Source organism: Nicotiana sylvestris, chromosome 10 (assembly GCF_000393655.2).
Source record: "Nicotiana sylvestris chromosome 10, ASM39365v2, whole genome shotgun sequence".
Taxonomy (NCBI): domain Eukaryota; kingdom Viridiplantae; phylum Streptophyta; class Magnoliopsida; order Solanales; family Solanaceae; genus Nicotiana; species Nicotiana sylvestris.
In genome coordinates this window covers 33,160,187-33,183,061 of record NC_091066.1, presented here as the reverse complement: position 1 = coordinate 33,183,061, position 22,875 = coordinate 33,160,187, and the positions used below count along the sequence as shown (strand labels likewise).

General features: G+C 38.9%; 1 protein-coding gene across 2 annotated transcripts in view; it reads right to left on the bottom strand.

Annotated features, from left to right (window-relative positions):
* Positions 1-14,501: 14,501 nt before the first annotated feature.
* The window catches only part of LOC104246045 (nuclear pore complex protein NUP107), a 47,749-nt gene continuing 39,375 nt past the window's right edge, over positions 14,502-22,875 (bottom strand). The window contains exons 15-24 of one of the 2 annotated variants that reach the window (XM_070158494.1): positions 20,696-20,818; positions 18,746-18,844; positions 18,460-18,648; positions 18,196-18,370; positions 17,928-18,084; positions 17,513-17,715; positions 16,769-16,910; positions 15,382-15,542; positions 15,071-15,187; positions 14,502-14,831 (exon numbers count right to left, since the gene is read on the bottom strand). In XM_070158494.1, coding sequence (XP_070014595.1) covers positions 14,763-14,831; positions 15,071-15,187; positions 15,382-15,542; positions 16,769-16,910; positions 17,513-17,715; positions 17,928-18,084; positions 18,196-18,370; positions 18,460-18,648; positions 18,746-18,844; positions 20,696-20,818 — 1,435 coding nt within the window. In that variant the 3' untranslated portion in view covers positions 14,502-14,762. Of the gene's footprint in view, positions 14,832-15,070; positions 15,188-15,381; positions 15,543-16,768; positions 16,911-17,512; positions 17,716-17,927; positions 18,371-18,459; positions 18,649-18,745; positions 18,845-20,695; positions 20,819-22,875 lie in introns of both variants that reach the window. The other variant, XM_070158493.1, reaches the window with a different exon arrangement.

Below are 22,875 nucleotides of genomic sequence, written 5' to 3'. Positions count from 1 at the left end.
TGCAAACAATTGGGAATATGATTTGGAGTTTATATCTCAATTTTGAGGGTGTTTTGGTGAAGATTAGACTTGATTTTGGCTCAATTTCAGATTGAAACTCGACGAAGAAGAAGAAGATATGATATGATATACATTATATTTATGAAATTGTAGTAAAATTATATATATATATATATATATATATATATATATATATATATATATATATATATATATATATATAACTATTGTATGAAAGTTGAACAATATTGTATAAAAATTATATTTAAGTTGTATGATATTGTAGTTATATATAGCCAAGTAGAAATAATGTATGAAAATTGTAGATAAGTTGTAGATAAGTTATATAATATATAATTAGTTGTATGAAATTTGTTTTTACTATATATAAATCAGATACAAAATATACAAATGACATATTGTATAAAATTTGTATTTAAATTGTATGTTATTGTAGTTGTATTTAACTGGGTAAAAATAATGTGTGAACGTTATAGATATATTGTAGATAAATTGTATAGGATGGCATCTAGAAAAGTAACCGCATCAAGTGCACGGCCAAAATATTATTCCTACCCAATTATATACAACAAACTACCTAATATTTGAAATATTAGGCGGCGCACAATAATAAATTTTAAAAATATATTTTTTCTGTAAACGAGGATTTGATCTAATCATTGGAGTATGCAAGTCATAATTAAAACTGACGAAACTAAAGTACGAATTCAGAAAAACAAATGTATCATCGTGGTAGAAATCCATTATTCTTTTTTGGACGAAAAGAATTATTTGAATTATAGTGTACATAATAATTAATAGCAGAAAACTAGTTGAAAGTTAATTGATACGAGAATACAATATCAGAGTTTAAAATTTAGACGGTAAACAGATTGTTTGTATACTTTTAAAATAGGAAGTTGATTTTGGATAAGAGAAAATAACACACAAATTCGCAGATAAATTCCTAGAGTGGAGAGGAGGACCATTGGAAAGAATGCATAAGAAAGGACTAAGGAAAATGAAAAATGAGTCTCTATCCGTCTAAGCCTATAGTCTGCATCTGAGTGTCCCTGCATTGGTCTATACAGAAGCAATTTGTTTTATTTTCTGCATCGTACGTGATTCGTGGGTATTTCTTGTGAAAATAGTTGCTCAACTTTAACTGGTCGGTCAGCATACTAATTTAAGTTCAAGGTCGGTCAGAGGAGAAGCAGCGATATCAAGAGAGAACCTTGTGATAGACCCACTTGCTTTTAAATTGAATTCTGTGTTCCGAGGCTTTGAAAACCTCATTTAGCGTCACCTCAATTTGCGTGCGCAGTCCGGACGCGTAGCCGGAAAGCCTAAATATGAAAAATCTATGAAAAATGATAAGTTTTGACTATAGAATGAGTTAATTTGACTTCGGTCAACGTTTTGGGTAAACGGACCCGGACCCGTGATATGACGGTCCCGGAGGATCCGTAGGAAAATATGGGACTTTGGCGTATGCCCGAAATCAAATTACGAGGTCCCAAACCCGAGAAATGAATTTTTAAAGAAAATTATTTTCTGAAATTATTTAAAGGAATTTGAAATGAACTTTGATTAGAACATGTTGGTATCGGGCCCGTATTTTGGTTCCGGCGCTCGGTACAGGTCTTATATGTGATTTAAGATAACTCTGTGAAGTTTGGTAAGAAACGGATGTCATTTAACGTGATTCGGACCTAAATTGCAAAATTTGATGTTTTAAGAAGTTTGAAATAATTCATTGATTTTGAGGTTTAATTCGATGTTAATGATGTTAATTTGGCGCTTTGATCGCACGGATAAGTTCATATGGTGTTTTCGAGTTAGTACGTATGTTTGGTTTGGAGCCCCGAAGGCTTGGGTGAGTTTCAGATGTGTTTCGGAAGGTTTTAAACTCTTAAAAATTGCAGGTTTTTAGCTGTTGGTATGTTGATATTTCCTTCTTCGCGTTCGCGGGAGGACCCTCGCGAACGCGATGTGTTAATTATGTTGAAGAAAATTCCTTCTACGTGAACGCGTAATGCAGGTCGCGAACGCGAGGCGTTGGGGAGTCTTCCCTTTGCGAACGCGGGCCTGGTAACGCGAACGCGAAGGCTAATTGAGCCTGGGCAGGGGGTGGGGCATTAAACCTACGCGAACGCGACCACATGGACGCGAACGCGACCACATGGACGCGAACGCGACCACATGGACGCGAACGCGACCACATGGACGCGAACGCGACCACATGGACGCGAACGCGAAGGCTCGAGGGGTCATTTCTCCGCGAATGCGAACCGTCTTCTGCGAGCGCGAAAGCCTAGCAGGCCTAACCCATTGCGAACGCGATAGACCTGATGCGAACGCGAAGAGTAATTTCGCTCAGTTATTTTTAAGTTCCAAAAACAGAACACATTACGAGATTTTCATTATTTTTCACAAACTTCATCTTCTCCACACTTCTTGGGCGATTTTTGAAGAACTTCTTCACCATAACCTCTTGGGTAAGTAATCTTTGACTTATTTTCTTCCATTTTTATCAACACTCACTAGATTTCTAGGCCTAAAACATGTGATTAAGGGTAGAAAATTAGGGATTTGGGTAGATTTAGGGCTTTTTGATTATTTGGAAATTTGACCTCGTTTTGGGGTCGGATTTGAAAATAAATTATATATTCGGGCTCTTGGGTGAATGGGTGATCGGGTTTAGGTCCGAACCTCGTGTTTTGACCAAGCGGGCCCGGGGTTAATTTTTGTCTTTTTTGGGAAGAATGATTAGAAAGCTATAATTAAGCATTGGAATTGGATTGTTTAGTGTTTGTTGATGTTATGAAGTCAATTATGTATAGATACAATTGATTTAGATCCGAATTCGAAAGGAAAGGCGGTGTTTGAGGCTTGAGTTGGCCGTAAAAGTTCGAGGTAAGTGTTCGGTCTAACCTTAGCTTGAGGGATTAGGAGTTGTGTAGTATTTGCTATTTGTTTCTTGTTGAGTACGACGTATATGCATGGTGACGAGTATCTATACGTTAGTGTCTAGCATGACCGTGAGTCTTATATTGTGATTTTTATGATTTCGTTATATTATACATGCCTTGGTGAAGATTTCTATTTGTTTTGTAAAGTTGTGGAAAGAATTATGACTTATGAACATTGAAGAGCGTTGGCTCCAGTTGTATAACGAATTGTGAAAGTATAAGTGATAATATAAACTCTAGAGCATTAGCTCGAGTTGTGAAGTGAATTGTAAAGTAAAAGTGAGAAAGAGAAGAGATCATTATGTTGCCCCCTCGCCGGGCTATTGTTGAGTTGTGGTTCCCTTGCATTGTGTTCTTAATTGATATTACAGATGCTTAGGTTGATGATTCTTTGTATGGGTGAGGATTATGGTCATAGCTGAGGCAGTTAGGTGTTGTAACAAGTTTGGTTATAGCTGAGGTAGTTAGATGTTGTAACAAGTTTAGTTATAGTTGTTTCTCCCTTGACGGGACGTAATTACTTATGCTGTCGAATCCCTTGTCGGGATAGCGTAGACCTTATTGATCCCTTGTCGAGATTCTTGTTATGATTGTTATTAATATTATATGTGGATCGGATTGCACGCCGCAACAATATTATATATGGATCGGGTTGCACGCCGCAACAATATTATATATGGATCGGGTTGTACGCCGCAATAATATTATATATGGATCGGGTTTCACGCCACAACAATATTATATGTGGATCGGGTTGCACGCCGCAACAATGATAAATGGTATGGATCGGGTTGCACGCCGCAATAATGTTGTTATATATTGGGATCGGGTTGCGCACCGCAACAATTATTGGTACAAGTGTGTTTAGTTTGGATATTAGCTTTCTTTTGTTTTGCTGTGAATTCTATGCTGCCCTTAGCCTGTTACTCTGGATTTACTGTTAATACTGGTATACCCCCGCAGCATGTTTCCCCATCCCATCTTTACTTTCTTATCCTTGTTTTACTTTCTGATGTATATTATATAACTGCACAAGTTTATTTGGTAGTCTGGTCCTAGCCTCGTCATTACTTCGCCGAGGTTAGGCTAGGCACTTACCAGCACAAGGGGTCGGTTGTGCTGACACTACACTCTGCACTCTTTTGTGCAGACCCCAGTGTTGTAGACTCCGGACCGCAGTGGAATTGTTGATTCTTGTTCATCAGGAGGCCTGAGGTAGTCCTGCAGGCATCCGCAGGCTCTGGCGTCTCCCTCTATCCTTATTTCTTGTTTCATTTTCCCTTTTTTTCAGAAACAGTGTACTGTTATTTCTTCAGACTTTGTATGTAGCAATCTTAGACTGTCTGTGATACTGTGACACCAGGTTTTGGGTGGTTAAGGCTTAAGTATTTGTAATAGATACAGATTTCATATATTTTATTATTTTCTTCCGCTTAAATTTGGATTTCCGATGTTATCACGTTATCACCTTATATTTGTTAAAAAGAAATAATTGGATAAAAAAGTAAGTAGTTAAAGGATTGGCTTGCTTAGCTCACATTAGTAGACGCCATCACGACTCTTGAGGGTGGAGAATTCAGGTCGTGATAAGTTGGTATCAGAGCTCTAGGTTACATAGGTCTCACAGTTCACAAACAAGCTTAGTAGAGTCTGAGGGATCGGTACGGAGACGTCTGTATTTATCCCCCAGAGGCTACAGGGTTAGGAAAAACTTTGCATCTATTCTTTCCTGTCGTGCAATTTTGATCTCTCCATGCTAAATTGAAATCCTCTACTCTTGTCCTTTCGCGAATGGCGAGGTCATGTACTGCTTCTTCAGCTGGGCAGCAGCACAGACCGGTGATAGATCAACTATGTCTTCAGAGGCTTTATGGAGGTTGGATAAGTTTCACCAAGCTCTTCACTACTACTTTCAGCAGTGCATCTTCTGAGGATCCCCAAGATTATCTAGGCAGTCATCATGAGGTTCTCAGGAACTTGGGGATTGTGGAGACCAATGGGGCCGAATTTTGCTACTTTTCGCTTGTCTGGATCCTCCAAGACCTGTTGGAGGGACTATTGATTGGCTATATCAGTTAGGTCATCAGCTTTGACTTGAGAATAGTTCACGCAGCTATTTTTGGAGGAGTTTCTCCACATCACTCAGAGAGAGGTCTATCGGAGGCAGTTTGAGCGTCTCCAGCAGGGTTCTATAACTGTTACTCAGTACGAGATCAGATTCCTCGACTTGACTCGTCATGCTCTTATCATACTTTCCACTGTGAGAGAGAGTGAAGAGGTTCATTGAGGGACTCGTCCAACCCGCTCAGTTAGTTGGAGGTGGAGGTAGAGGTATTAGAAGTAGATGTAGAGATACTGGAGGTGGAGGTAAAGGTATTAGAGGTGGAGGTGCAAGTACTGTTCTGGTTTGTGGTAGAGAAACTTTGGTTTTATTTTGCGCCGTATTTGGTCAAGCCTAGTAATTCTTTGAGTGCCCTTGTTTATGTGTCTACACCGGTGGGTGATTCTATTGTGGTGGATCGTGTCCATTATTCATGTATAGTGGTGACTGGAGGTCTTGAGACTCATGTAGATTTGCTTCTTTTGGACATCGTTGATTTCGATGTCATATTAGGGATGGACTGGTTATCACCTTACCACGCTATCTTGGACTGTCATGCCAAGACTGTGACCTTAGCTTTACCGGGTTTGCCTCGTTTAGAGTGGAGAGGGACTCTTTGTCATTCTGCTCGTAGTGTTATCTCTTATGTGAAGGCTCGGCGTATGGTCAAAAAGGGGTGTTTGGCCTATTTGGCATATGTTCGTGATTCTAGTGCTGAGGTTACTTCTATTGATTCTATGCCCGTTGTTCGTGAGTTTCCTGAGGTATTCCCTTCAGACCTGCCGGGTATGCCACCTGACAGAGATATTGATTTCTGTATTGATTTGGCTTCGGGCACTCAACCCATTTCTATCCCGTCATATCGTATGGCCCCACCTAAGTTGAAAGAGTTGAAGGAGCAGTTGCAAGACTTGCTTATTTGTTAAGAAGAAGAATGGATCGATGAGAATGTGTATTGATTACCGGTAGTTGAACAAGGTTACAATCAAGAATAACTATCCATTGCCGAGGATTGATGATTTGTTTGATCAGCTTCAGGGTGCCAAGGTATTTTCGAAGATTGACTTGAGATCTGGCTACCATCAGTTGAGGATTAGGGCATCCAATGTCCCTAAGACAGCTTTCCGCACTCGGTACGGGCATTATGAGTTCTTGGTTATGTCATTCGGGTTGACAAATGCTCCAGCAGCTTTTATGAATTTGATGAACCGAGTGTTCAGGCCTTACTTAGATTTGTTCTTGATAGTCTTCATTGATGATATATTGATATATTCCCTCAGTCGGGAGGAGCACGAACAGCATCTTAGGGTGGTTCTTCAAACCTTGAGGGATAGTCAGTTATATGCTAAGTTCTCGAAGTGTGAGTTTTGGTTGAGTTAAGTTGCATTCCTGGGTCATGTTGTATCAGCAGAGGATATTCAGGTTGCTTCGAAGAAGATTGAAGCAGTCAAGAACCGGCCTAGACCAGCATCAGCTACAAAGATTCGGAGTTTCTTAGGATTGGCAGGCTACTATCGTCGGTTCATGGAGGGGTTCTCATTTATCGCAACCCTGATGACCAGGTTGACCCAGAAGGGTGCCCAGTTCAGATGGTCGGATGAGTGTGAGGCGAGCTTCCAGAAGCTCAAGATAGCTTTCACTACGGCACCAGTGTTGGTTTTGCCCACCGGTTCAGGGCCTTATACAGTTTACTGCGATGCGTCTCATATTGGGCTTGGTGTAGTATTGATGCAGGATGACAAGGTCATTTCCTATGCTTCGCGGCAGTTGAAGATTCATGAGAAGAACTATCCGGTTCATGATTTAGAGTTGGCAGCCATTGTTCACGCATTGAAGATTGGGAGGCATTATCTGTATGGCGTGGCATGTAAGGTGTTCACGGATCACAAAAGTCTCAGTATTTGTTCAAGCAGAAGGAGTTGAATTTGAGATAGAGGAGGTGGTTGGAGTTGTTGAAAGATTATGATATCACTATCGTATATCACCCGGGAAAGGCCAATATGGTGGCCGATGCTTTGAGTAGGAAGTCAGCCAGTATGGGCAGTCTTGCTTATATTCCGGTCGGTGAGAGACCGCTTGCTTTGAATGTTCAGGCTTTGGCCAATCAGTTCGTAAGGTTGGATGTTTCTGAGCCCAGCTGTATGTTACCTTGCATAGTCGCTCGTTCTTCATTATTGGAGCGTATCCGTGATCGGCAGTATGATGATCCCCATTTGTGTGTCCTTAGAGACACGGTGCAGCGCGAAGGTGCCAAGCAGGTTACCTTAGATGATGATGGAGTTTTGAGATTGCAGGATCGAGTTTGTGTGCCTAATGTGGATGGGCTCCGAGAGTTGATTTTAGAGGAGGCCCATAGCTCCCGGTACTCTATTCATCCGGGCACTGCGAAGATGTATCAGGATTTGCCGCAGCATTATTGGTGGCGGAGAATGAAGAAGGATATCGTTGCATATATGGCTCGGTTTTTGAATTGTCAGCAGGTTAAGTACGAGCATCAGAGGCCCGGTGGTTCATTTTAGAGGATTGAGCTTCCCGAGTGGAAGTGGGAGTGGATCACTATGGATTTCATTGTTGGACTCCCACAGACTCGGAGGAAGTTCGATGCAGTGTGGATTATTGTTGATAGGCTGACCAAGTCAGCGCATTTCATTCCTGTGGCAGTCTCATATTCTTCTGAGAGGTTAGCTGAGATCTATATCCGGGAGATTGTTCATCTTCATGGTGTGCCCAATTCTATTATTTCGGACCGAGGTACGCAGTTTACCTCACATTTCTGAAGAGCAGTTCAGCGAGAGTTGGGAACACGGGTTGAGTTGAGCACAGCATTTCATCCTCAGATGGACAGGCAGTCCGAGCGGACTATTCAGATTTTGGAGGATATGCTCCAAGCTTGTGTCATTGACTTTGGAGGCTCGTGGGATCAGTTTTTTCCTTTAGCATAATTTGCTTACAACAACAGCTACCGGTCGAGTATCTAGATGGCTCCTTATGAGGCTTTATATGGTAGGCGATGTCGGTCCCCGGTTGGATGGTTTGAGTCGGGAGAGGCTCGGTTGTTGGGTACGGATCTGGTTCAGGAGGCCTTGGACAAGGTCAAGATTATTCAGGATAAACTTCGTATAGCTCAGTCCATGCAAAAATGTTATGCCGACCGTAAGGTTCGATATTTGGCTTTCATGGTCGGTGAACGGGTATTGCTCCGAGTGTCGCCTATGAAGGGCGTGATGAGATTTGGGAAGAAGGGCAAGCTTAGCCCTAGGTTCATTGGTCTGTTTGAGATTCTTGATCGAGTAGGAGAGGTGGATTATAGATTTGCATTGCCGCCGAGCTTATCAGACGTGCATCTAGTATTTCATGTGTCCATGCTTCGGAAGTATCACGGCAATCCATCCCACGTGTTAGATTTCAGCACTGTCTAGTTGGACAAGGACTTGTCTTATGAGGACGAGCAGGTAGCTATTCTAGAACGACAGGTTCGTCAGTGGAGATCGAAGAGTTTTCCTTTTGTTCGTGTTCAGTGAAGAGGTCAGCCTCCTGAGGCATCGACCTAGGAGTCCGAGTCCGATATGCGGAGCCGTTACCCCCATCTTTTCCCTGACTAAGATACTTCCTTCTTATGTCCGTTCGAGGACAAACGGTTGTTTTAGAGGTTGAGAATGTGATGACTTTTAGGTCATCACTTGCTTTTAAATTGAATTATGTGTTCCGAGGCCTTGAAAACCTCATTTAGCATCACTTCAATTTGCGTGCGCAGTCCGGGCACGTAGCCAGAAAGCCTAAATATGAAAAATCTATGAAAAATGATAAGTTTTGACTATAAAATGAGTTAATTTGACTTCGGTCAACGTTTTCGGTAAACGAACCCGGACCCATAATGTGACGGTCCCAGAGGATCCGTAGGAAAATATGGGACTTGGGCGTATGCCCAGAATCGAATTTCGAGGTCCCAATCCCGAGAAATGAATTTTTTAAAAAAATATTTTCTGAAATTGTTTAAAGGAATTTGAAATGAACTTTGATTAGAAAATGTTGGTACCGGGCCCATATTTTGGTTTCGGTACCCGGTACAGGTCTTATATGTGATTTAAGATTACTTTGTGAAGTTTGGTAAGAAACGGATGTCATTTGACGTGATTCGGACCTAAATTGCAAAATTTGATGATTGAAGAAGTTTGAAATAATTCATTGATTTTGAGGTTTAATTCGATGTTAATGATGTTAATTTGGCGATTTGATCGCACTTATAAGTTCATATGGTGTTTTCGAGTTAGTATGTATGTTTGGTTTGGAGCCCCGAGGGCTCAGGTGAGTTTCGAATGTGTTTTGGAAGGATTTAAGCTCTTCAAAAGTTGTAGGTTTTCAGCTGTTGGTATTTTGATATTTCGTTCTTCGCGTTCGCAGGAGGACCCTCGCAAACGCGATGTGTTAATTATGCTGAAGGAAATTCCTTCTACGCGAATGCGTAACCCAGGTCTCGAACGCGAGGTGTTGGGGGGTCTTCCCTTCGCGAACGTGGGCCTGGTAACGCGAACGCGAAGACTAATTGAGCCTGGGCAGGGTGGGGCATTAAACCTACGCGAATGCGACCACATGGACGCGAACGCGAAGGCTCGAGGGGTCATTTCTCCGCGAAAGCGAGCCGTCTTCCGCGAACGCGAAGGCCTAGCAGGCCTAACCCATCGCAAATGCGATGGACCTATCGCGAATGCGATGGACCTATCGCGAACGCGATGAGTAATTTCGTCCAGTTATTTTAAGTTCCAAAAATAGAACACATTACGGGATTTTCATTATTTTTCACAAACTTCATCTTCTCCACACCTTTTGGGCGATTTTTGAAGAACTTCTTTACCATAACCTCTTGGGTAAGTAATCTTTGACTTGTTTTCTTCCATTTTTATCAACATTCACTAGATTTCTAGGCCTAAAACATGTGATTAAGGGTAGAAAATTAGGGATTTGGGTAGATTTAGGGCTTTTTGATTATTTGGAAATTTGACCTCGTTTTGGGGTCGGATTTGAAAATAAATTATATATTCGGGCTCTTGGGTGAATGGGTGATCGGGTTTAGGTCCGAACCTCGTGTTTTGACCAAGCGGGCCCGGGGTTAATTTTTGTCTTTTTTGGGAAGAATGATTAGAAAGCTATAATTAAGCATTGGAATTGGATTGTTTAGCGTTTGTTGATGTTATGAAGTCAATTATGTATAGATACAATTGATTTAGATCCGAATTCGAAAGGAAAGGCGGTGTTTGAGGCTTGAGTTGGCCGTGAAAGTTCGAGGTAAGTGTTCGGTCTAACCTTAGCTTGAGGGATTAGGAGTTGTGTAGTATTTGCTATTTGTTTCTTGTTGAGTACGACGTATATGCATGGTGACGAGTATCTATACGTTAGTGTCTAGCATGACCGTGAGTCTTATATTGTGATTTTTATGATTTCGTTGTATTATACATGCCTTGGTGAAGATTTCTATTTGTTTTGTAAAGTTGTGGAAAGAATTATGACTTATGAACATTGAAGAGCGTTGGCTCCAGTTGTATAACGAATTGTGAAAGTATAAGTGATAATATAAACTCTAGAGCATTGGCTCGAGTTGTGAAGTGAATTGTAAAGTAAAAGTGAGAAAGAGAAGAGATCATTATGTTGCCCCCTCGCCGGGCTATTGTTGAGTTGTGGTTCCCTTGCATTGTGTTCTTAATTGATATTACAGATGCTTAGGTTGATGATTCTTTGTATGGGTGAGGATTATGGTCATAGCTGAGGCAGTTAGGTGTTGTAACAAGTTTGGTTATAGCTGAGGTAGTTAGATGTTGTAACAAGTTTAGTTATAGTTGTTTCTCCCTTGACGGGACGTAATTACTTATGCTGTCGAATCCCTTGTCGGGATAGCGTAGACCTTATTGATCCCTTGTCGAGATTCTTGTTATGATTGTTATTAATATTATATGTGGATCGGATTGCACGCCGCAACAATATTATATATGGATCGGGTTGCACGCCGCAACAATATTATATATGGATCGGGTTGTACGCCGCAATAATATTATATATGGATCGGGTTTCACGCCACAACAATATTATATGTGGATCGGGTTGCACGCCGCAACAATGATAAATGGTATGGATCGGGTTGCACGCCGCAATAATGTTGTTATATATTGGGATCGGGTTGCGCACCGCAACAATTATTGGTACAAGTGTGTTTAGTTTGGATATTAGCTTTCTTTTGTTTTGCTGTGAATTCTATGCTGCCCTTAGCCTGTTACTCTGGATTTACTGTTAATACTGGTATACCCCCGCAGCATGTTTCCCCATCCCATCTTTACTTTCTTATCCTTGTTTTACTTTCCGATGTATATTATATAACTGCACAAGTTTATTTGGTAGTCTGGTCCTAGCCTCGTCATTACTTCGCCGAGGTTAGGCTAGGCACTTACCAGCACAAGGGGTCGGTTGTGCTGACACTACACTCTGCACTCTTTTGTGCAGACCCCAGTGTTGTAGACTCCGGACCGCAGTGGAATTGTTGATTCTTGTTCATCAGGAGGCCTGAGGTAGTCCTGCAGGCATCCGCAGGCTCTGGCGTCTCCCTCTATCCTTATTTCTTGTTTCATTTTCCCTTTTTTTCAGAAACAGTGTACTGTTATTTCTTCAGACTTTGTATGTAGCAATCTTAGACCGTCTGTGACACTGTGACACCAAGTTTTGGGTGGTTAAGGCTTAAGTATTTGTAATAGATACAGATTTCATATATTTTATTGTTGTCTTCCGCTTAAATTTGGATATCCGTTGTTATCACGTTACCGTCTTATATTTGTTAAAAAAAAAATTGGATAAAGAAGTAAGTAGTTAAAGGATTGGCTTGCCTAGCTCACATTAGTAGGCTCCATCACGATCCCCGAGGATGGGGAATTCGGGTCGTGACAAACCTGGAGAGAAGAGGGGAGGGATGAGAGAAAAAAAGAAAAGGATGTAACTAAATCCCTTGATTGAAGGCACAAATAATGGATGGATTGTATATATTTTGTAAACAAAGCTTGTTTATGCCGGGTAATTAACTAAACATGAACATTTAAGATAATAATGTTTCCAATAGTGTATAAGAATGAAAAAAACATTTATTCTTCTTTTTTCCCTTAGAGCTTCTGAGTTGCTTTGATGATTTTATATATATATATATATATATATATATGAGAGAGCACGCGCTCTAGGACTTGATATGAGATAGCTCATAATTTAGTTAAATTTTCAATTTCTCTCTTATATAGGGTTATCTGGGATTATTTTCTCAAGTTGGATTGCAAATGGTAAAATAAGAGAAAGTTTTGGCACCCAATAGTTACATTAACCCAATAGAAAACATAACACGTGACTTCACATACACTATTTCACTAAACCGTCTACTTTTATTTTACCATTTACAATTCAACTTGAGAAAATAATCCCAAATAACCCTATAATCCTATGCAAATAGTTAATTAATACATATATACTCGCACTTTAATTTAGCACACAATCATAAAAATTAGTGTGATTTGGTATAAATACCGAATGCGAGTAAGCTTTTATCATCCACATTTGAATGTGGTGTTGCATGAATAAACTAAAGTTATTTATGATGAAAAGCAACTTTACGAGCTCATAATTAATCTTTATTCGAATATTAGATTCTTGGTTTTATTTTCCAATTATCCAAATAAGTCTCGTGTTAACTTTTTTCCGGAGCTCATTTTGTAACTCAGGTTGATTTTAAGAAACGTGACTGGGTAACTTTTTTTGTTTCAGTGGATACAAATTAAGCTCACTGGTACCTTTTATTTTATTTTGCACTATTAATGCATCAATTTTAAATCTAGAAAAAGAAAATTAGAGAACACATTGCTGCATGTTCCTTCTAGCATGAGAAACGTCAAGTTACTTTTCAAAGTTTTACACACATTAAAAAAAAAAAAAACATTTTTGCTAGCTTTCGCTTATCTTCTTTTTGCGTTCCCTTTTAAAATGATAAAACTTCACGTCCGAATCAAATTACAAAACCATCCATATAAGGAGAATAATAACAAAAATTATGCAAATAGTAAAACCTAAGCGCTTATAAGGTGAATACAAAAACCTTAAAGTCTTTATAACCTATATTTTGGGCATTATACCTCAACCTTAATGAATCTTACTTGAGGGTCAAATTTCCTTTTTAATAACTTTATTGGAAATGGTCAATTGAGGGGGAAAATAGAGAGAGGACATTTAAAATTAATGCAAAAATAATATATGGAAGAGCTTGCCCGTTAGTTATCAGCCCTTTCGGTTAAAAGAAAAAATTGAAAAAATGACATTGTATAGTAATTCTCAAAATAATAGCTGAAAAAATATATATATATATTTTTTTATATATATATACGATATGTATATTATATACAAAAATTATACAAATTTTATACACTTTTTCGGCTACCGAGTGTATATAGTTTCTGGCGCGGACTAAAAGTAAAAAAAAACCTTAAAAATTAGAGCAGTTTTAGACATTGCGATCAGGTTAAATACTTGAACCCCAATGTTTTTAGGCGTATTCCCTGTTAGGAAACTGATGTTTAACAAGGGTTCCTCCATTGTTTCGGTAAGAAATAAAATCTCACCACCTCTGAGATTGTACGTGATTTTGAGGGAGAACATGCCTTAATCAAGTAGATAGTCGAATACACGATTATCTATAAGTAGAGCTTCTGGCAGTAAGACTCAAAAGATTTATCTTTCTAGCAAAATTCTGCAAATTTCAATCAACAGGCAATTCCAGATGCCACAGGGAAACATCAACTTCACAGTTTTATCTTCTAACCAACCAATGTGATTTTCATACAATTGTTGTGCCATAAAAAAAAACTGTGGCCTTATATACAACTTGTTTGAATGATAGTTACAAATCATTTTTTAAAGTATCGTATAGCTTTTAACAAATAAAATATTTGAATAGATCATATCATTTTTCATAGTTTCATAATGTCAATACACCAGAAATTTGAAAAATAAGTGGTTGTTTGGTAGAAAAGAAGTTATCCCAAGATTAGTTATTCCACCTTTCCATGGGGATAAAAAAACACTACAAACCCGGTATTAATTATACCGCAGTTTTCTACCAACCAAACATAGAATAAACTCCTTAAATTTAGTCCCGGAATTAATTATTCCTTATCCCTCTTACCAAATGAGCCCTAAATGTATAATATTTTTTTTAAAAAAAGTAGAATACGAGGTAGAGTACAAGAACAACAACTCAGTGAGTTCTCACAAATGGGATCACGAATGGGATCTGGGGAGGGTAAGATGTACGCAACCTTACCCCTACCCTGGAATATGAGGTAGAGTAATTATTAAAAAAGGTAGAGCAAAAAGTAATACAGAATATAGTAAGGGCCAGATGAGAAAAACAACAATAACAACGCAACCACACAGAATCGATCGTTACATAAAGGGATCTATCTTTACATCGTTATGTAACAAAGAATGTAACGATACGATATAATCAAAAATTTGAATAGCAATCAAAACATTGTATTTAGTGTAACAATATAATAAATAAAATACAATAGGTAACAACCATCCAAACAAGAACTCTAATTTTGATAGACTACAAAAATATACACCATAACCAAAATTTAAACAAGCCTGCCAAGTATTTAAGCTCCTTAATGAAATCAAGAGGTCGGCTCCTCCTCGAGTTCCATTTTGTATATTGTATATTCCCTCTCAAATAACAAAAACTCCTGTATGAAAAGAGAGCTTCAACTTTAGTAGCAAGATCTAGTTATTGCACAACAGATCAAATTAACCGGCTAACAAGACAACAAATATAATTTATCAGAAAAACAAGACAACAAATATATTAATGCTACAAGTGATGTATGCATGAGAACTAATGAGACTTTGTCAAACCTAACAATCGTTTAGTTGATAGTAGCTCTTTTCCTGTGCATAAAGGGTACAAGCCAACCAGTTAGCTTACCTGCAATTGATGATGACTGAAGAGACGAAGGAATCCAGTTTCAGGACTTGTGACAAGGTTGATCAACTCATCATGGCTATTAGGTGGATTACCAGAACCGACAAGCGACACACAGACCTAAAAATGAGTCCAACAGATCACAACTGAGAGTACAAACAGACACGTCCTTGAAGTTTTTGCTTCTATTCAAATTTTCAGAATTGTCAAATAAGATAAATGAAAATTTATGGTATAGGAATTTTGCTCTAGGTGATAGCCTACACACAATACTGTAAATAATTAGAAATTATGAGTTCGAATATCAAGCTCACCTGCATACACCGCAGAACAACTTCAGGGATGCAACACCTACGACAAAGACCATGCACTATGTAGGTTGCAGGGCCTTCAATAGAACCATCACTGCCAGAATACCAAGCATCTAATCGAGAGATTTCCAATGTAACTCCAGCTTGAAAGCGAATAAGCTCCCCTGTGACAAGGAATGAGGTACTTTATGAAGATAAATTTAATATACAAAAGAGATAAAGAAAAGGCAATGAGCTTCAGCAGAATTCTCATTTTACACATCATGCCAACTAGCACAAGAAATAATACTTTAGCATATCAAAGTAACAACATATATAAACAACATACCTCCTGCAAAACTTACAACTTCTGACATTGTAAGCAACGGGAAAAACTTCTCTTCTAGGGTAATCTAATATTTCAGTGCTCATCCACATACAGATGGCTAATATCTAATATTCCATGGCTCATCCATAAAATACCCTTTCAATTTTTATATTTTTAAGTTCAACATTTATTCCATTTGGCCCACGGGCCGGCACAGCCTAGGCTCAGTCAGACCTCAAGGGTCGGCGGGCTTTGCTTGGGCCGGTCTAAAAGGCCTCATTCTTAAATGAGGTCCAAAGATCTTAGCCAACTCTATCAAATAACGGGCTAGGCTGGGCTAAGATTTTTGGTGGACTTTGTTTTTTTCCTTTACTTTTTGTTGACAACAGTGGTGCCTGCTGCCCAGGCCGATTTCCGCGCACCTCGAGTATTCCACTAGGTATCTGCTACCTCTCACCTGCACAAGTACCCGACAATTATGCCCACCAAAGCTTGGGCAGATGAGAAGAAATCACTTATTATTTTGTCTCTGCCGGAATTTGAACCATGATCTCCAAAGTTTGCACTCAGTTCAACGTGGTGGACATTGTTATTTAAGTAACTATGTCAATTTTTAAAGAGATACTAAAACAATAAGTAGATCAATCAAAATGGGATAGAGGAAGGAGGAAGCATCAAGTAAGCTTAGGTGAAATGACAATGTAAACACGGAAAGCGATAAAAAAGATGTTGAAAAAGAAAAGTTAAACAAAAATTGGGAAAAAGAATAAGAATAAAGAATATGAAACCCAAAAACTAATCGATCAGCACGAATCAAGATGAGGCTAACACAATTTTATTTCAAGGCCGAAGATGCACAGCCCCAAACGAATGAGACTAGTTAATGGAAAAAAGGAAGAAAAAGATGGAATGCAAAATAATGACACATAACAAGTCATATTTAAAAGCACACAATAGTTTGCAGTCTTAAGATAATCTGGCCTTAAAAGGAGCTCCAAGAAGACAATTGCATCAACTGGAGGCCTAGGAAACAGGGAGAAGGCTAATCTAAAAACAAACTCACCAACTAGAGAATCTCATTACCTTTGAAGCCAGCAGCAAGCATTGCAGCAAGAATACCACCATCATGGAACTGATGTGACCCAAGACCATCCTTTTCTGTTGCCAAGCAGCGTAATACAACCTCGACACAATAGTTGTCTCTGGATGATATGGAGACGCTCACCTGCACGAACATCATGGCAATCGCCAACATTACTACATTTATATAGAAGGTCGAAGTCCTCCTAAATCATAACCTTTTGCATTGAATCCTGTTTAATGTAGAGTTGATTTTAATAATTTGTTTCAGACAGAAAAGCCTAATAAGGCTAGAGACCCATTACAGAGGTTACGAGACCTATGGCTGGATGAGCATGTGTACTAACTAGTAACTAATAACTCTTATTTTAGTTAACCTTCTGCTTTCAAAATGTCAGTGCATGTACTTCCATGTTTTATATAACCCATTGTACCAATAGACCATTGCCGCAGACTAATGTACTTACTCATGTTTAGGTACATTTGCTAGCTAGAATGCTCATTCTGACTACACCTTTTTTGGAACTGATATCTTGGCAGGGAGGCTACCATTTTAAAGCTACCATACCTTGTACACTTTTGATAGATATCTTGATCAATAGAGAAATTGACCGACGCAGTCCAAGTATAATAAAAAGTTAGACACCACAAGAAAGAGAGGAGGCTTATGTATTGAACATGTCCTCTGAGGACCAGTACAACATCAATTACAACTTCCGCATTTGACTCGACAAAAAATTAGCATACCATTATCTGGCGCTTTAATACTTCTTCCTCACTGACTGAAGAGTAAAGGGCACTCATTAACGTTGTGCACAAGGTGGCATCGGGCGCCAAACAATCACCAGATGATGAACAAAGCATCGCAGTAGCATGCAACTCGAGGAACACAGGCTCATCACTTTCCAAGATGTGATCTTCAGTTGGAACTAACCAGGGATTCTTTTGCCCTAAGACACATATTCAGCACATTAACTTTCTGGAAGCCCGGCAATTCAATTATATAAGGCCATATACTTGAGAAGAAAACCAACGAGAGGGGGAGGTGGGAAAAATGAAAACTGGGGCAAGGGGTAGGCGAATCATATTGAGAAGACAATATATCTTCCAAGACTAGACATCTTCTGAACAATTTTTTCTCACATAGGTTTCGTTCACTCACGTTGTAGAAGCAAGAGTGATGTATCAAGAGTTTCTCTAGCAGCTATAACTTCATTCTGCTTTTCCTCATCCGAGAGTTCAACTGGTGAAATTTCTGCATTCTCTAGCTCAACCTTTAACCAGTTGCGATAAGTTGCATCACATGAATAGAACTCACTCTGATTGGGCAAAAACAAAATATTACGATTATAATTTCTACAAAATTTAAGAAATAACAAGCAAACCAAAGGCGTATCCATATCTTCTTTAGAAGTCTCAAAAAAGCGTACCCAGTCCTGGAACTCCTTTAAATTCTCCGAGAACTCATGACTCTCAACAGAAACAAGATCATCTGAGAGTTGTTTCAATGGCTCAGCCAGTAAACTGAGTAAAGTATGAGCCCCGACTGGCATTGCTGGAACCCTCCACATTGAGATAAGAGCAAATTCCCGGAACAGTACGTTGCTGTGGAAGTAGTTGCAAGTCAATTCCATGATCATTTGAGTCACCTCGAGGAACATAAAATTAAAAAGAAACGAGAAACAAAAACTGACCTGTGTGTCAATGCCCGGAAAAGAAGTTTCATACTAACGGACCTAGAATTATTGACTGTTGAAGGAGGTGTAAAGCAGAGCCACTGAATTACTAAAGCTTTCTGAAGGCTCTGTAATCGATGCTGCTCTGCAACATCTGTTTCATTATCATATTTCCCGACTCTGATTTCTCGAGACCTTGAAAGAACCCTGTTTAAAATAATTACAATCTAACGTCAGTCCTTCGAAAGAACTCAATTTTGCATGTTTTCAAAATTGTGAAATATGTGTTAAGAAATAAAGGAACCTTTCGATGATATCCTCAAAACTGCCCTTTGAATCATCTTCTGGAGCAAATGGCAAGTATTCAATAGCAGAAAGGAATATTTTATACCTGACGCGAACGCTGTCAACAATGGAAAAGCTATTAAAACTAGTCTAAACCAAAACATCTGACCAAGATCCTAGTAATGATAAAGTAGAATGAACTGTTCCTGAGTCATAAAATAAGAACTCCCACAGTTTATGCAAGAACGTGTTGCATGAAGTAACAACTTACATAGCTCAATTATCTTTTTTAACCTGGATAGCAAGGATACAATCCATCAAATTAACTATAGTTAATCAAAATAATTCCCACTCACCCTTAAAGGAAGGATGATAGTAGAAGGAATAAACAAAAGAAAGACACCATTAGACTAATGTATCGTAGGCCCTAATCTTGCAATGAAAATTACTTCCATATAAACAGGTTGTATTCATACTCATTTTCCAACTTTTGGTCTTTGCATTAGAGAATGTTTCCCGAGAATGTAAATTTTTTAATTTAAAAAAAAACCACTTAAGTGACAAGTTTAGAGGGGAAGGGCATCAATTGATAAAATGACCAACAAAAGCTTTAACCCAGCTAGTCATTATGCATCCAATAGCATGCGTGGTATAAAAACTACTACTAATTAGTTGACAACCTCCTAAAGTTCCTGCCAAAATTAACAAAGGAAGATTCAGCACGAACTCATTGACTATAACACGTTGAGATTATATGGAAGATAAAAGGGGGCATTTCTCAAGAAGTTCTTTTCCAAGTTCGATCACACAAGAAAGCAAAGAAAACCCTTACACTGACCATGCACACACTCAGCAAGCGTGCAAGGGGAACATAAGGACGAGAAGAGGGGAGAAAGTCAGACGCAAAGCATGCGTTATGGCAACGACAAACACCATGTTTAGCTGACCAATATATCATAGCCTGGGGCTTTTATAGTAAGTTGTCACCAGACTTCCTGACCTAAAGTCTATACATGAACACCAGAAGTTTAAGATCACCTGCACTCTTATGCTTCTTAGTTAGTTGTTACCGGGCGCATCCCTTCAGAATTAGTAAGGAGCAAACTAAGGCCAAATTCATAATGAGTCAACCTATACTTTTGCAATAATCTATAGTTTATTTTATTGGTCAACTTTCCTTGACATCCCACTTCACCTGTGTGAGTTCATCCAATTTCTGAATAATTGGCCCCAAAGTACGAAGAAGATGGAAGTTTACTAGTACTAAACAAAAGCCTGCCAATGCAAACAGATATTTTAACAAGGCAGAAAATGTCCTCCACAACAGCATAGTAAAGTTAAGGCATCTACAAGCTACAACACCCAGGCACAAAAGGTTGAACTGCAACCCACTAAGAATTTGTGTCTGAAGATTAAGTCTATATGCTTATGGCTTTTTGGCTATTAGGTGTACTCTTCAGGATGTCAGAGATGAAAATAGCTTGGTAGATTTAATTGACTCACTACAGGGATAGGAACTTTACAGAAAGGAATCCTTTCTTTTGTTTTTGTGTAGGAGGATTCTGACTATGTAAATATACAAGCACCGTTGTAGAGCTAGATTTTTTACTATCAATAAGAATCCATTACTTACCTGTTCAAAAAACAAAAGGAAAAAAGAATTTGCCACCGACGAAAGTCAAATACCAAAGTACCAAACACATAAAGGATCATAATACTTTTTTTATAACCATGGTCTCGGCCAGCTTGCGCGCACCTCGGCTAATTCCAACGGGTAAAGGGTCATAATACTTAACAGCACGCTTTTTAGTACCTAAACCACACGATGGGTATTTTATGCCATAACTCATAAGCATGCCCATCAAATGAAATCTACGAAATTCCCTATCGAAAGAATAAAATAAATGGATCACCAACAACCAAAATAGGAAATAAAGAGGAATAAAAGTCAGCATTACATGGGTTTTACCTGCTATTTAGCCTTAACTCCATCATATGCACAAAGAGATCGATACAACGATGACGAGCTAACTGAGAAGCATAAATCCCAACCAACTCTTCATGTTGCTTTGTAAAAAGAAACATAGTATACCTGCAATTGCAGTTCAGACTTCAGAAGCCAACAACACAACCCTATAAAATAACAGACACTGGATATTGGACGATAACATTTGAAGATAACAATGAAAATAGTGCATTATTACTTTGATCTATCACGGGAATGAAGCAGAAAAACTAGATACAATGAAAAAGAAAATCGACAGATGAAGACATTAATTCTCCATGAAACTTGAGACGAAATGCAAATCCCAATCAAGAACAAACACAAACAACCAATATATATGAGACGTATACCAAAAAGTAGAGAACCTACATCAAGATATGATTCTCTGCACAGACACCAAATCATTTATACAGACAGGTATCTCATAGCTACATAAAAAAAAAAAAAAAGTGGATATTCCTTAAATGGACAAAATCATTTTCAGTCCCTCCCACCGCTCTCCTTCCATGCAACCTACATAACAGCTAGCGGGGTAACCTCCCATGCCGTTGATCTTCTTTCTAGCTTTTAAGAGACCAAATGTAGCATATCTCTTATTGTACCTATATCGCCTTTTATATTCCGAAACAATTCAAAATCACCCTTCACAAACCAGGGGCCACCTTGCACTACAACAGAAGGTGATCAAGGTCTTCGCCCGAATATTTGCATGTATAGCACCAATAGACATAGGTCACAGTTATCCACCTCAGATTCTTCACTGTCAGTATCGTTCCCTTCCAGGACAGCTTATTAATCCGTACCTGTAAATGATGTCTCCTCTCTCACCAACAATTTTTGGTAGTATGACGGGTGTTGTTAAAGGCTTGCACTTGCTTAAGCCTTGAAGCTTAGGTGCAAAACAGACTGAGTGAATTGCTTGGCTTATGCTTTAGTTCAGTCACCACGGCGTTAAGGTGCACGTCTCATTACTAATAGACATTGTGCTGAATAGACGACAATAACTAATAAATATTTCACTTTATTGCAATTTTTAAAATCCCTTTGTGTTATTTATGCTTATAATAGTATTCTTGAATCACATTTTTTTTCCTTCATTTGGACCTTTCTTCATTAAAGCCCCTGCTGTATTTACACTTTGCTCCAAAAGCATCAATGGACCCCAATTTTTGCGCTTTTTATATTAGATAACACTGGGTATGATTTGACTACGAAAGAAACTATTTCTTCTGAAACCCCACCTCCATGAATCATGCGTAGAAGGCAATATGATCTGCTTGTAGAGTGCTCGAACTAAATTTGGAACTCCCCATCTCCCAGTCTCATAGATTCCTCCAAAACCGAGGTCCCTGAAATATACCTCCCTCTTGCGCCCCTTCAGATATGTTGGATTGTCATCCCTCCCTGGTTTAATACTCTGTATACGCGAGGAAAGGAGGCCCTCAGAACCTCAAATCTGTGGTTCCAAAAGCTAATTCTAATGTCAACCCCGACCCTAAAAATGATATGCCCGCTAAAGTCTTTCCCCCTTCATGATACTCCTCCACAAGCAACAACCAAATGACATTGTGATATTTCAAGTCCACCCCTCTTCTGTTGTGTCGTACCTCTCTGCTACCACCTCTTTGCATAAAGCATACTCCATTTCGAATCTCCACAACCATTTCCTTAGGTTTCTTGAACACCTTGATCTCTTCCGCTCCTAGCCACACATTTTCTTGGTGTCGTGTCTGCTACCACTTTACAAAATGGAACTTTCTGGTACCATGTCCAAGGGATTAAGAATGAAGATATTGATTTCTGAAATCAAGTTGCATCACATTTTATTTATACTTCAATGTTCCATGAGAGGTTAAGCACATTGAAGTTGATTCTTCTTTTAATCAGTCACAAAAAGTTGATTCTCATTGTTCGTAAAAAACCAAAATCCAGATGCATCTATTCCAATTTTATTTGTACTGTGACGAGTTGGAAGATACATTCATTCACCAAGGCTCTAGGGGGGACAAAAGATAATGTATATTTGTCGTGAACTCATTGTGTATGATCTATGTAGTCTAACTTGATTGAAAGTGTAAGAACGTGTCCAGTTTCATTGCATACAAATTTATTCGCATTATACTTTGCAATTAGGCAATTACTTA